Source organism: Clytia hemisphaerica, unplaced genomic scaffold (genome assembly GCF_902728285.1).
Source record: "Clytia hemisphaerica strain Z4C2 unplaced genomic scaffold, Clytia hemisphaerica genome assembly, whole genome shotgun sequence".
Classification (NCBI taxonomy): domain Eukaryota; kingdom Metazoa; phylum Cnidaria; class Hydrozoa; order Leptothecata; family Clytiidae; genus Clytia; species Clytia hemisphaerica.
In genome coordinates, this window is record NW_027104060.1 from 510,949 (window position 1) to 521,759 (window position 10,811).

The 10,811-nt window shown below is 36.7% G+C and overlaps 1 protein-coding gene across 1 annotated transcript; it reads left to right on the plus strand.

The window, feature by feature from the left end:
* The first annotated feature begins 1,519 nt into the window (after positions 1-1,519).
* LOC136812358 (neurofilament heavy polypeptide-like) lies at positions 1,520-9,862 on the plus strand. The gene is made up of 7 exons (XM_067068853.1): positions 1,520-1,781; positions 2,150-2,440; positions 3,107-3,199; positions 5,777-5,906; positions 6,417-6,722; positions 7,020-7,780; positions 9,669-9,862. The coding sequence occupies exons 1-7, from the start codon at positions 1,640-1,642 to the stop codon at positions 9,860-9,862; spliced, it is 1,917 nt and encodes a 638-aa protein (XP_066924954.1). The 5' UTR covers positions 1,520-1,639.
* The last annotated feature ends 949 nt before the right edge of the window (positions 9,863-10,811 follow it).

Genomic DNA, 10,811 nt, shown 5'->3' on the forward strand with positions numbered 1-10,811 from the left:
GGATATTGTTTTACATTCCGATGAGCAAACGATAAAAAATGCAGCTAAAGTACTGAGAAGGAACATTTTTGAAAAGTTCAGCTCTTTTACAATGAAAGAGTGGCCACCTAATCCTAATAAGCTTGATTCAACTGAGTTCGAGCCACCTGAGTCTGTAGTACTTTTTGTCGAGTGTTTGCTTCAACCATCTGGTGAACGTACACCAGATATAAACAGAATCGCAAACTGTCTAGCACAAGATATTGTGTACAATGTTCTTCAACGTAAAGTGACCCTTAAAAAGCAATTTCTTTTGGGACTTGGACTCCATAGCTTGTCTGGATCCAGGCAGATCATTGACATTTTGTTTCGATTGGGTAGCTGTGTTAGCGACGATTATGTGTGCAACGTGGAGACTGCATACTCAGAAGCTGCACAAGAGAAAGCAAAACTTGGCTTCGCTTTACCCCTGCAGCCAATTCTTCGAGAACTTATAATTTTCTCTCACTTTTGGGTGGACAACTCCGACGTTCTAGTTGACAAGCAGTCAGGAGAAGCACCTCATTTGAAGCGGCAATTTTAAATGTCCTAGGTCGCTCCAAAACATATCTCTGTTTTCAAAGATCCGGCTCCGTCACATTCAAGGGATTATAGTTATGCATCTTCGCGCAATAAATCATGAAGAATGAAATAGCCAATCTTGAGGAAAGCTCCACCGAGGTAGGTCCAAAAGGGAGGGTAGACGAACTAAAATCAGTTTTTATCACCTGGAAAAATGAAAAAAATACTTCTTTATACCCCCTGAAAATTCGTCTCCAATAACCCCTTGAAAATGTTCGTCTACCCGATATGAAATGAAATGGCCCAATTACGCAGTAACCATCTTAAGATGTAAGGGTGTTTAACCCATTAGCCGGACGTTATGGAAATATGAATATCGAGAAAGCTCACGAAATTAACGAAAAAGAGAAGAAGAGGGCATACAATGAGCGTGTGATTCAGATTGAGCATGGGAGCTTTACGCCCCTTGTATTCTGTTCAAATGGAGGTAAAGGACGCGAATGTAGAACATTTTATCAGAGACTCAGCCAAATGATTGCTTAAAAGCGTGGAATTAACTACAATATCGTGACAAATTGGATAAATCGAAAGATTTCATTTGTCCTGAACAATTGTATTATCATGTGTGTTAGAGGTTCACGGTCATTGAGAGGCCAAAACCTCACTGAATCAAATGACATTGAAATTGCTGAAGCAATTTCCAAAATTAATTTCTAAATTTTTACTTATTTATTAAATTTCCCAAACTAGCTATCTTTGAAAGAAGTTTATTAGAATTGTTTTATAGCGTACCGGGAATGCCTCCGGCTTTTATTATTGTATAAGTTAAGATAATATATTTAATAATATATAGTGGAAACCGAAAAAAAAAAAAGTAGTCATCTTAAGTGACGTCAAAAAAGACAACTCAAGAAGACCCTCCAATGTGACGTTGAAAAAGAAGATGCTAAATTGTTTTCAAAATTGACGTCAGGGTCAACGGTTTCAAAATCTTATATCTCGAAAAATTTTAGCCGAGAAGAGAAAAGCGGAGAAGACGTCGAAATTATCATCTATTGTTTGATTGTTTTTTCCAATTTATTTTGAAACAAGCATTTCGATGGCTACAAAACCAACGCTCGTGAAAACTCACTCAAATGTCAAATCATCACCGAAATCGACCATAAAAAGAACGCCCTCCAAAATGACGCCCTTGAAAAACAAGAAGAAACAGCCACAAACTCCATCAAGACTCATAAAAGGTACAAGAAATGATAATTTTGGTGGAACGTGAGTTGTATAATTTTGTGTATTGGCAAAAACATGTTTCAAGGCGGGGCAGTAGCGTAGCCGAAAGGGGCGAAAAAATTATGTAGGAGAGCAGAATTTTGTTACACGGTAATTATCTTTTTATATCATGAATTGATAATTACAGTGTTATAAAAATCTGCTCTCCTTCACAAATTTTGCGCCCCCTTGGCTACGCTACTGCGGGGAATAGCACACATTTGGGGAATGAATACAATAATGAATTTGGATGGTGGGAAAAATTAAGGCTGCCGGGGTCTTAATTAGGCCGATTTTGCGTTATTCTGCCAAATTGTTCCCTATTGAATCTTTTTTTCTACAGAGTTGGAGATCGATTGCGTGCAGCAGAATGTAGCAGTCATCGGAAAACGAAAATGTCACCAGAAAGCGCGAAAAAACATAAACAACCAGATGACTGAAGATAGGTATACATCAAGTCAGGTACCGAAACACAATCAAGCCATCATCGAAGAAGTCAACTCTAAGAGGTCTTCATACGTCAACGCTCGCAAACAAATCACTGACCAAACACGTTTCATGAAGTATAGTATTGTTCCCAATGAATTCTATGAAAACGTGATAACAGAAGATGTGCAGCCAAGAAGTCACCAAGGTAGTTATATTTCGAGTTCAACTCTCTGAGATGACTTCGACTGTTATTGATTACCCCAATTTTTCTACAATCGAAGTCATAATATTTGAGAAAAAAGGGAAATTCCCACGAAATCTTACAATCACAAACGATTTGTAAGCGCTCTAAATTAGGTTGGACGGGTAGAGTTTTAACTCTGAGTTTTAACGCTAGACTTAAAACTTTAGGATCTGAGGAACAAAGGTCCAAGAATGATCCAATAGGGCTCAGAATATAGCCTGGAAGTCTATAAACCCCTCCCGAATTGAAATATCCAAATAAATTCATCAATTTGTTCAAAAGCGACTTTTACGCCCGTTCTTGATCAGCATGAATGTTTGAGAAAGGCCATTTCACAGTCCCCGCAATGCGTAATTAGAACTCTGCACTAATGGCGAGTACTTATTGGTTGAAAATTTCAATCATTTTTTACGTCTGACCAACAGGAAAACGGGTCCCCAGAGCGCAATCAGTCCTGGTTGTCCATGATTGCAAGATGGTCAATGGAAATATTCGGTCAGCTTGAAATTAGGGGAGTCTAGAGCTGAGACGAAGAGCTGCTCCCAGAAGTGAAATTGATGATTAACATATATTGGTGAAATTAGAAACTACCTATTCAAATTTCTTACGATCTTCTTGTCCATTTAGAGCCAGTTTATGACGAGCAAGCAACCCTTACACCATCAAAACAAAAATTCGTCGAGGAAACTCCGAAACATACACCGAAAAGTCAAAAGAATGGTGAGTATTTTGAATTTTAATTGACTTTTTCATAACTTACGTCACGTATAACCCCTGCCTCGTCTTGGAACGGTTACCAAGGTGATTATCTTCCTATACACCTCTAAGAAATTTCGTTAGTTGAGTTCTCATAGCATAATTTCCAAAGCGAGGCTTGATAGTAAGTTGATCGAAATTTTCTACGGAATAAGCTCCAAAAATATGAAGAAGAAATTCATTCGATCTAGACACAATTTTTAATTTTAACAGTGGTTGATCTAGGTCGCAGAAAGAACACGAACAATTATCCTTTAAAAATGTTAACGTGCAAAGGACACTATGATGAAGACTGTATTATCACCACAATTGTTTTAGCCTCAAATCAACATAAAGAAAGTGAACGACCGAATCAAAGACAAGAACGACCAACAAGAAACGTCGAATTTCAACTTGGATACTTTATGGATCAACAAATCGAATTCCTGAACAACAAGAAAGTTGCTCGTTGTGATATCATCGTTTTCAATAAAAAACCCGTGAGGTTCTATTGTGTTTCTGACTGTGTCGACCCAACGACGGCGATAGATTTTGAATTTTCGATTTTCGTCAATGGATCACAACTCAATTCAAACTTTTAACTAAAGATCTTAAGGAAGGTCGCGTGTTTCGAGTTATCCCTATTAACTGGGATCGACGTACAGACAAAGTCAAATGGATGAGAAGGTCGAAATGTTCAAGAGAAATAATTTACGATTCAGAACCTAACTGTGAATACTTGCTTCATCGGATTCGTAGATCTGTCTACCAGACAGGGTGCAAACCATTGATCATTGATAATCTGTTTGGACTTTGGACTTCGGAGGAAATTAACCAGTACAGCATTGAAGGCTTTGGAGATGAATACTTTACTGAATCAGAACTAGATCTCTCCTCAAAATGTTCCTCGTATGCATGCACTCCTACCAAGCTCTCTGTCACTGGCTCCCCCATTTTGACACAGACGCCGATGAGCCCGATTGTAAAAGCAAGAGAGCGAATGCTAAACCTTACAAACAAATCAAACCCGCCATCTCCTTTGAGGAGCCGCATGAAACGCAAATATTCAATCAACTCTCCTATTAATCAAAGTCCGAAACTTTCGACTCTCAAAATGTCACCGCTAGCAAAATGCTTAAAGACAGAACATAGCACTCCTCGCGCATGCGTAAAGCAAACCAAAGAGAAAAATGGATCGATTAATCGAACCAAATGTGATAGAAAACTCCCTCCGTCTCCTCTGATTCACGAGTCCACTCTTCCCAAAAGACAATCAGCGGTCAACGCTCGCAGAGAAATCAATTTCCAATTGGCGCCCGACGAAGATAATATCGAAGTTTACGATATGAAAGAAAAAGAAAGACAACATTGTTGAAACAGACACAATTGAGTTCATAATCATAATCTGGAACAGTGCGATTAGTACCTTCGTTTTCAGATTAAACTTTGTTTTCCAGGGGATTTTACAACGTTACCAACACCAGAATGGACAATGACATCCTTTAACAGATTCGTGCTCGTGCGGTTATTGTTTTTACTGAATTTTTGATTTTGTCAGCTTTGATTAAATTGAATTTTATTTGAATAGAATATTTCGAGGAGACTACAAAGAAATAATATTTCATATAAACATTTTATTGCTTTCTCATTGAACTTACATTCCTCTAACAACACTATGTAGTTATGATGACAAAATTCCAAAAAATTGTCGCCCTGCAATAGATTAATTCTCGCTGAATATACAGTTGAACTCATGTAATTCGAACTCCTATAATTCGAACAGATTCTGTGGTCGACTCAGAATTTACCTTGGAAACATTACAAGAAAACTCCTATAATTCGAACCCATGTAATTCGAAAAATCATGTAAATCGACCAGATTTTCCGGTCCCATCAAGAAATTTTAATCATGTAATTCGAATTTTCGAGCTTTTTGAGTTTTTGAAGCTGACAAACTCGAAACTTTGTCAATCCACCCCATCGCAAAATGAGATTGACGACGCGATTGAGACTCTCAAAAAGATGACCCTTTTCGAACGTCATCCCACTGATTCAGAAGATCTCCGAAGAGATTTCCAAGAAACGAGAGCAGAAAATGAAACAATCAAAACAATCAAAGACTTTTTTGAAAAATTATGAATTCAGTATTTCATTATTCTAACTCGAAAATACAAAAAAATGTTCAAAAGTAAAACTGGGAAAGGCTTTTTTCGTCGCATTAAATCAAAAATACAAAAACTCATCTAGTTCGAAACTCATGTAGTTCAAACAAAATCCTCGGTCCCTTGAGAATTCGAATTACATGAGTTCAACTGTAGATTCTTTTATGATTTTTGCTTCAGTTTTCTATTTCCACTCCGGTTAACGATTACAAAACCGCTCTCTAATTATTCTATCCATAGCAGGTTATAGTCTTTTTTTTGTCTCCGCTACAGATTATATTGAGACAGATTTTAGATACATTCGCACTTCTCCAATTCCAAATTCAACTTCAAATTAGGTTTTCAAAGAATAAAAATAACTTCAAAACTGTCAACTTTTTTCATTTAAACTACTTTATAGGTCACAACACCACTGAGGAAAGGCTGCCATACTTCACCAAATTGGAACAAGCCTCTTCACTCGCGTCAAAGGCTGACGAAGAAAATGTTATTTGGGAAGAACAGGCACCGGAAAAACCGGTCGCTGGAAAGTAAGTGGAATTTTTCCAGAGAGAGGATTGTCGTGTACCGGTGGATGAAGCCTATAGTACACTTGTGAGAAAAGTTGATAATAACTCAAATGGGTTCCAGTTAGAGTTCTTAGCATATTTGGTTTAAAGATTTTGTAGACTCGAGTCCCCTGCTCAGTTGCAGTATTTATTAACTAGATCATGCAACACGGAAACAGCTGTCTGCTGTCTCGATCAACTTTTTAATTGTTTGAGTATGCTCTTCTCGTCTAGCGTCTAATAACCAATTTCTGGACAGTTAGAAATTCTAAAATAAATTTTCCTCACCCAATCGAGCTTTCCCACTCCATAAAGCTTTCCAGCTCAAAGAAATCTCATTTCATTTCCAGTGTAGTCGAAGCAAAGCTTCTCGTGTCAGATAGAACTTGAAATTTAATCGAATCAAACTCAACGGATTGCTCTGATTCTTTTACTGAATTTTTTTTGTACCTTGCTTCACTAACTTTTGATCATATTGTCATTCCGCCTTAGATTTATTCATCCTTGGGAAAGACTTATCAAAAAGAAGAGAACCCAATTTTCAATGTATGATACCTCTTTGCAAACAATAATTCCATCAGCCGAAAGAGTCGGTCCAATATCAAATTCCCCTAGAAATAGTAGCATGTCCTACAACAAGCAACATAACGAGCTGGCAAATTCAATCGAAATAGAAAGTACAGGAAGTGTCTTTTCACCGCTCTCATTAAAGATGAAGTCTGAAAGTTACCAATATCAATACATTCAGCATCTAACTGCTGCTCGAAAGATTGTAAATCAAACGAATCTCACAAAAAGGTACCTTTTACATTCAACTCCAACTAAACATTAGCAGAGTCTGGCAGGGTCAAAGTGCGAACATTTAATTTCCTCCGAGGGCGTCCGACCATAATATTTTGTAAACCATGGTGGCGTAGTAGAAACATTAATATACCTATCAAATCGTCACAAAAAATCAATTAGGTTCGAGTTACAGTAGTCAAGAAGAAACAACTTTCGAATCACTCCATGTCATTTGATTACTGGTAAACCAGATCCAAAATTAATTCTGAGTTTCAGATCACATAAAATTACTAACAAAAATTTCATTTTCAGTGAAAAGGCAACGGTCAAGCTTGAGGCAAAATTGCAACGATTGGACATGAAACTTTTTCAACTTCTTTACATTGAGAAATACAAGAAACGTGGTGTTCCAAATCATCCGAGCACCAGAGGGAAGTTCCAACCTGGTCAGAAAGCACTCCTTGATGAATGGTACAGGGTAAAGGATGGAGAGAGGATCAAAGCAGGAGTGACTGTAGTGCAGGCTGTAGAAGAACAAATGGGTGAGGAAATCGAAGAACAAACATCAAACCAAAGTGATGATAAAGACCAATCGATACCAGAACAAGAATCACCTACACCAGTTCTGGAAGAGGAACTTCAACCGTTCCCAATAAAAGAGGAAGACTTATTGTATGCAGCATTTTTAAAAAGTCGACCGCCACCTATAAGAAAAGAAAATTCCTCGTCACTGGCAGCTTTGGGAAACGAAATCGAAAATGTGAAAAAGGAAAACAAAGCCTTCGGGAAAGAGGAAAACCTATCCTGGTCAAAAGAATATGAAAAAGTTTTGTCGCGGAAAAAGAAGGAACCTCAAACTTCACCAACACAAGAGGAGAACCCATCAAAAGATGATAAGACGCCAGGAAAAATAAAGAAAAAGACAAAGACAAGGAGAATCGGAGGATATCAGCCTAAGGCTAAAACAAAGTCCAACCAAGTCAAAAGTTGGTGGTCCAAAAGTAGAAAGAAATTACAGAAAGAGTTTGCGAAGAAGAAGAAACATCCGGTTGGAAAGCCTCCTGGTCCTCAAGGTACACTTTTTTTAGAAGATTTAGCCGAGAAAAAGATATTGAAAATATTATCAACAGAAACGTTCTGAGAATACTTGAAAATTAGAATTAAAACTAAAATTAAGAATGCTCATTCCACTATCGCTCTAAGATCTCAGCTTAAGAACGTAATTAATCATCCATGAAAATAATCTTTTGGAAATTACCTTAAGTGGATTAAATTTCGCGATTTTCACGAATTTCGGTTAACCCCCCCCCCCCTAGGAAGATGAAAGAAATTGGGTGCAAAAGAGACCGATGTGCGAAATTTTGTCCACTAGAAATTATAGATTTTAGGGAAAATTATTAAGGTATTCTATCAGCCCAAATTTTGAGTAGGAGAAAATAGTGGGAGAAATGAAGATGCTTAATATTTTCAGGAAAACAAAAGACAGAGAAGACAGAGGAGGAGGTGGAGGAGAAAGAAAGAGAATTGAAAGAAGAACTCAAAACAGGGTCGAACCTTCTTAAAGAGTTCTTGAATGAAGAGCTGGTCATGATACTTTAGGCGTACAAACTTTCGCGAGCAGAAACTTTCGCGAGGACGAAAAATCGCGAAATTCACGACATTTACTTTCGCGAATTTAACGGAAAAATATTTTTCGCGAGCATAAACTTTCGCGAATCAAGACGTAAAATTGAGAATTTTCACATGAAAAAATATCTTAGAGGGACAAATACTTCTTGGATTGGCTTTCAAACATTTGTCCTTTGACTTATTAGTCTTTTAGCAGGTTAAAAAGTGGCATAAAGTTACATTTTATTCACAGTTTGAAGTTTTACAAATTTTCTATTTTGTCAAGGATTTTTCGCGAGCATTAACTTTCGCGAATGGCCCTTCCTAGAATTTTTATATACATTTACTTTCGCGAAAAGGGCCAAAATTCGCGAAAATCGCGAAAGTTTCTGTTCGCGAAAGTTTGTACGCCTAAAGTAGATAGATTGGTGAATTCTGAAGAATACGAGAAAGAAGAAAACGGTGAGTCATATATCGTCGTTCACGTGACTGAAGATTCAATCTCAAAATTAGTACCTTACAAAATTTAAAGTTTTACTGTGATCTTTGATTTTCAGATTGCCCTTTTTTCATGCAGACGAATATTCAATGTTTTCATACGACACAAAGACACATCTCAAAAGCAGAACAGAATTACAAGATTTCCAATTTTTCAAGACACTTATTCTGAGATTAAACCTTTAGTCATGTAGACGACGATACGTTTCCTTTCAAGCTGGCAATCGACGTTCATCTTGTGTGTTTAATGTGGAGGGGTATAGGTAGAATTCCGTCTTTTTAGAGTTTTTCTTCAGCATGCTAAAATTCTGTTAAGGCTAAACAAAAAAGTAAGAAAATATAATTCGTCAGAAGATCGATGAAGCTGGCTCATCACCCTTCTATGGATTTATCTAACGTAACGATGGCAATACGCCATCGAATTTTTTGAGCCGTTAAACCTGGTATGAATAAAAAATTGTCTGAGCTAACCTTCAAAAAAATGCACTTACCAGCTACTTACCCATAATCATGTCCTAAAAGATACAAAATATTCATGATGCGTTTTTTTGAGGCGAACTTAAAAACTCAAAATAATATCATTTGTTTAGAACATTATTGCTGGAGAAATAAACCAACATTAAATTTCCATACAGGGGGTGGACGAACCTTTTGAAGTCAAAAAACCCTTGAAATTTTGCTAGAAATTACCCCCTGGAAATGTTCGTCCACCCCATGTCTGGATATAAATGAAATGGTCCATGTCTTTTGCTGATTTAATCATCTCTGATACCTTATTGATATTCCTATAAGTTCTAACAAAGGCTGAAGACTGTTGAAGACTAGTTATAAACAAAACTCTTTCAACTTTCTCAGATGAAGCAGCTAAAATCCTTTGTGAAGAAGAACCTATTTTGGGTGATATCGTCAACAAATCACTAAATGCTACGTTGGAAGAGGACGAACAACCTCAAAAATCGACCGACAATGAAAAACTCAATGTCGGTGAAGAAAAGGAAGAAAAAAATCAAACTACTCAATCTCGTGTTGTACAGCGTAACTATTGGTGATAATATAAAACTGATAAACTAAAAAGTACATTTTCTACTGTTATATTCGACTGAAAATATTAAACTATATTGAAAATAATAAATTATATGTAATTATACACAGAAACCTTTTTAACTAAAATCAAACCAGTATTAACCTGATTAATCAACGTGAGTATTTCTAGAAAAATATTTTGGAACTTTCACTTCAAGAGATTGTCTGTCAAAGATCTTTACTGTCTTATAATATTAAAATTTCACTGTTTAGTTCTAGAATTCAACTTTTTGGTGACAAAGTATAAGCTATTATGTAGATAGATTAAGTAATTCATTCTAAACAATGAAATGCACAATATACAGCAAATCGCTTCTAATATTTCGTGTAATTATTATCTGCGTGTAGGAGGTCGCAAGGGATCATTCTTTAGAATCAATGACATAATATATATCCGCCATCTTTGATTGGAATTTTTATAATAGTGGTACCTTATGGTGGCACTACTCGACGCAGGTCAATTTATAATTCAGTGGAATTTTCCCTTTAAAATGGTTTCACCCACATTGAGAAGTGGTACCATTAGGGTACCTCTTTCAAAAAAACTCCGAAAAAAGATTTTGTTTGGCAGTTATCACAGGTTAAATATAGAAGTTCTTTTGGACCCCTGACAACTATTTCCAGAGTTGAATTTCTTGGTTCATTCGACAGATGAATGTGCTTAGAGACTATTGACAAGGGGTACACAAATTAGTCCCGGCAACAGTTTTTATGACCTAAAGACTGACGTTGCAGTTCAACTGTAAGGGGGGGGGGTGCGTAAAAGATCAAAGAATTCGACAAAATTGATTAATACCATCGGAAAGAGTATGAAATTCTGAGCAGAACAAGTTTACTTAAGTCTGTCTCAATATAATCTGCAGCGGAGACAAAAAAATAGAACTCAAAACTAAATAGCGGGTTTGTGCTCGTTGA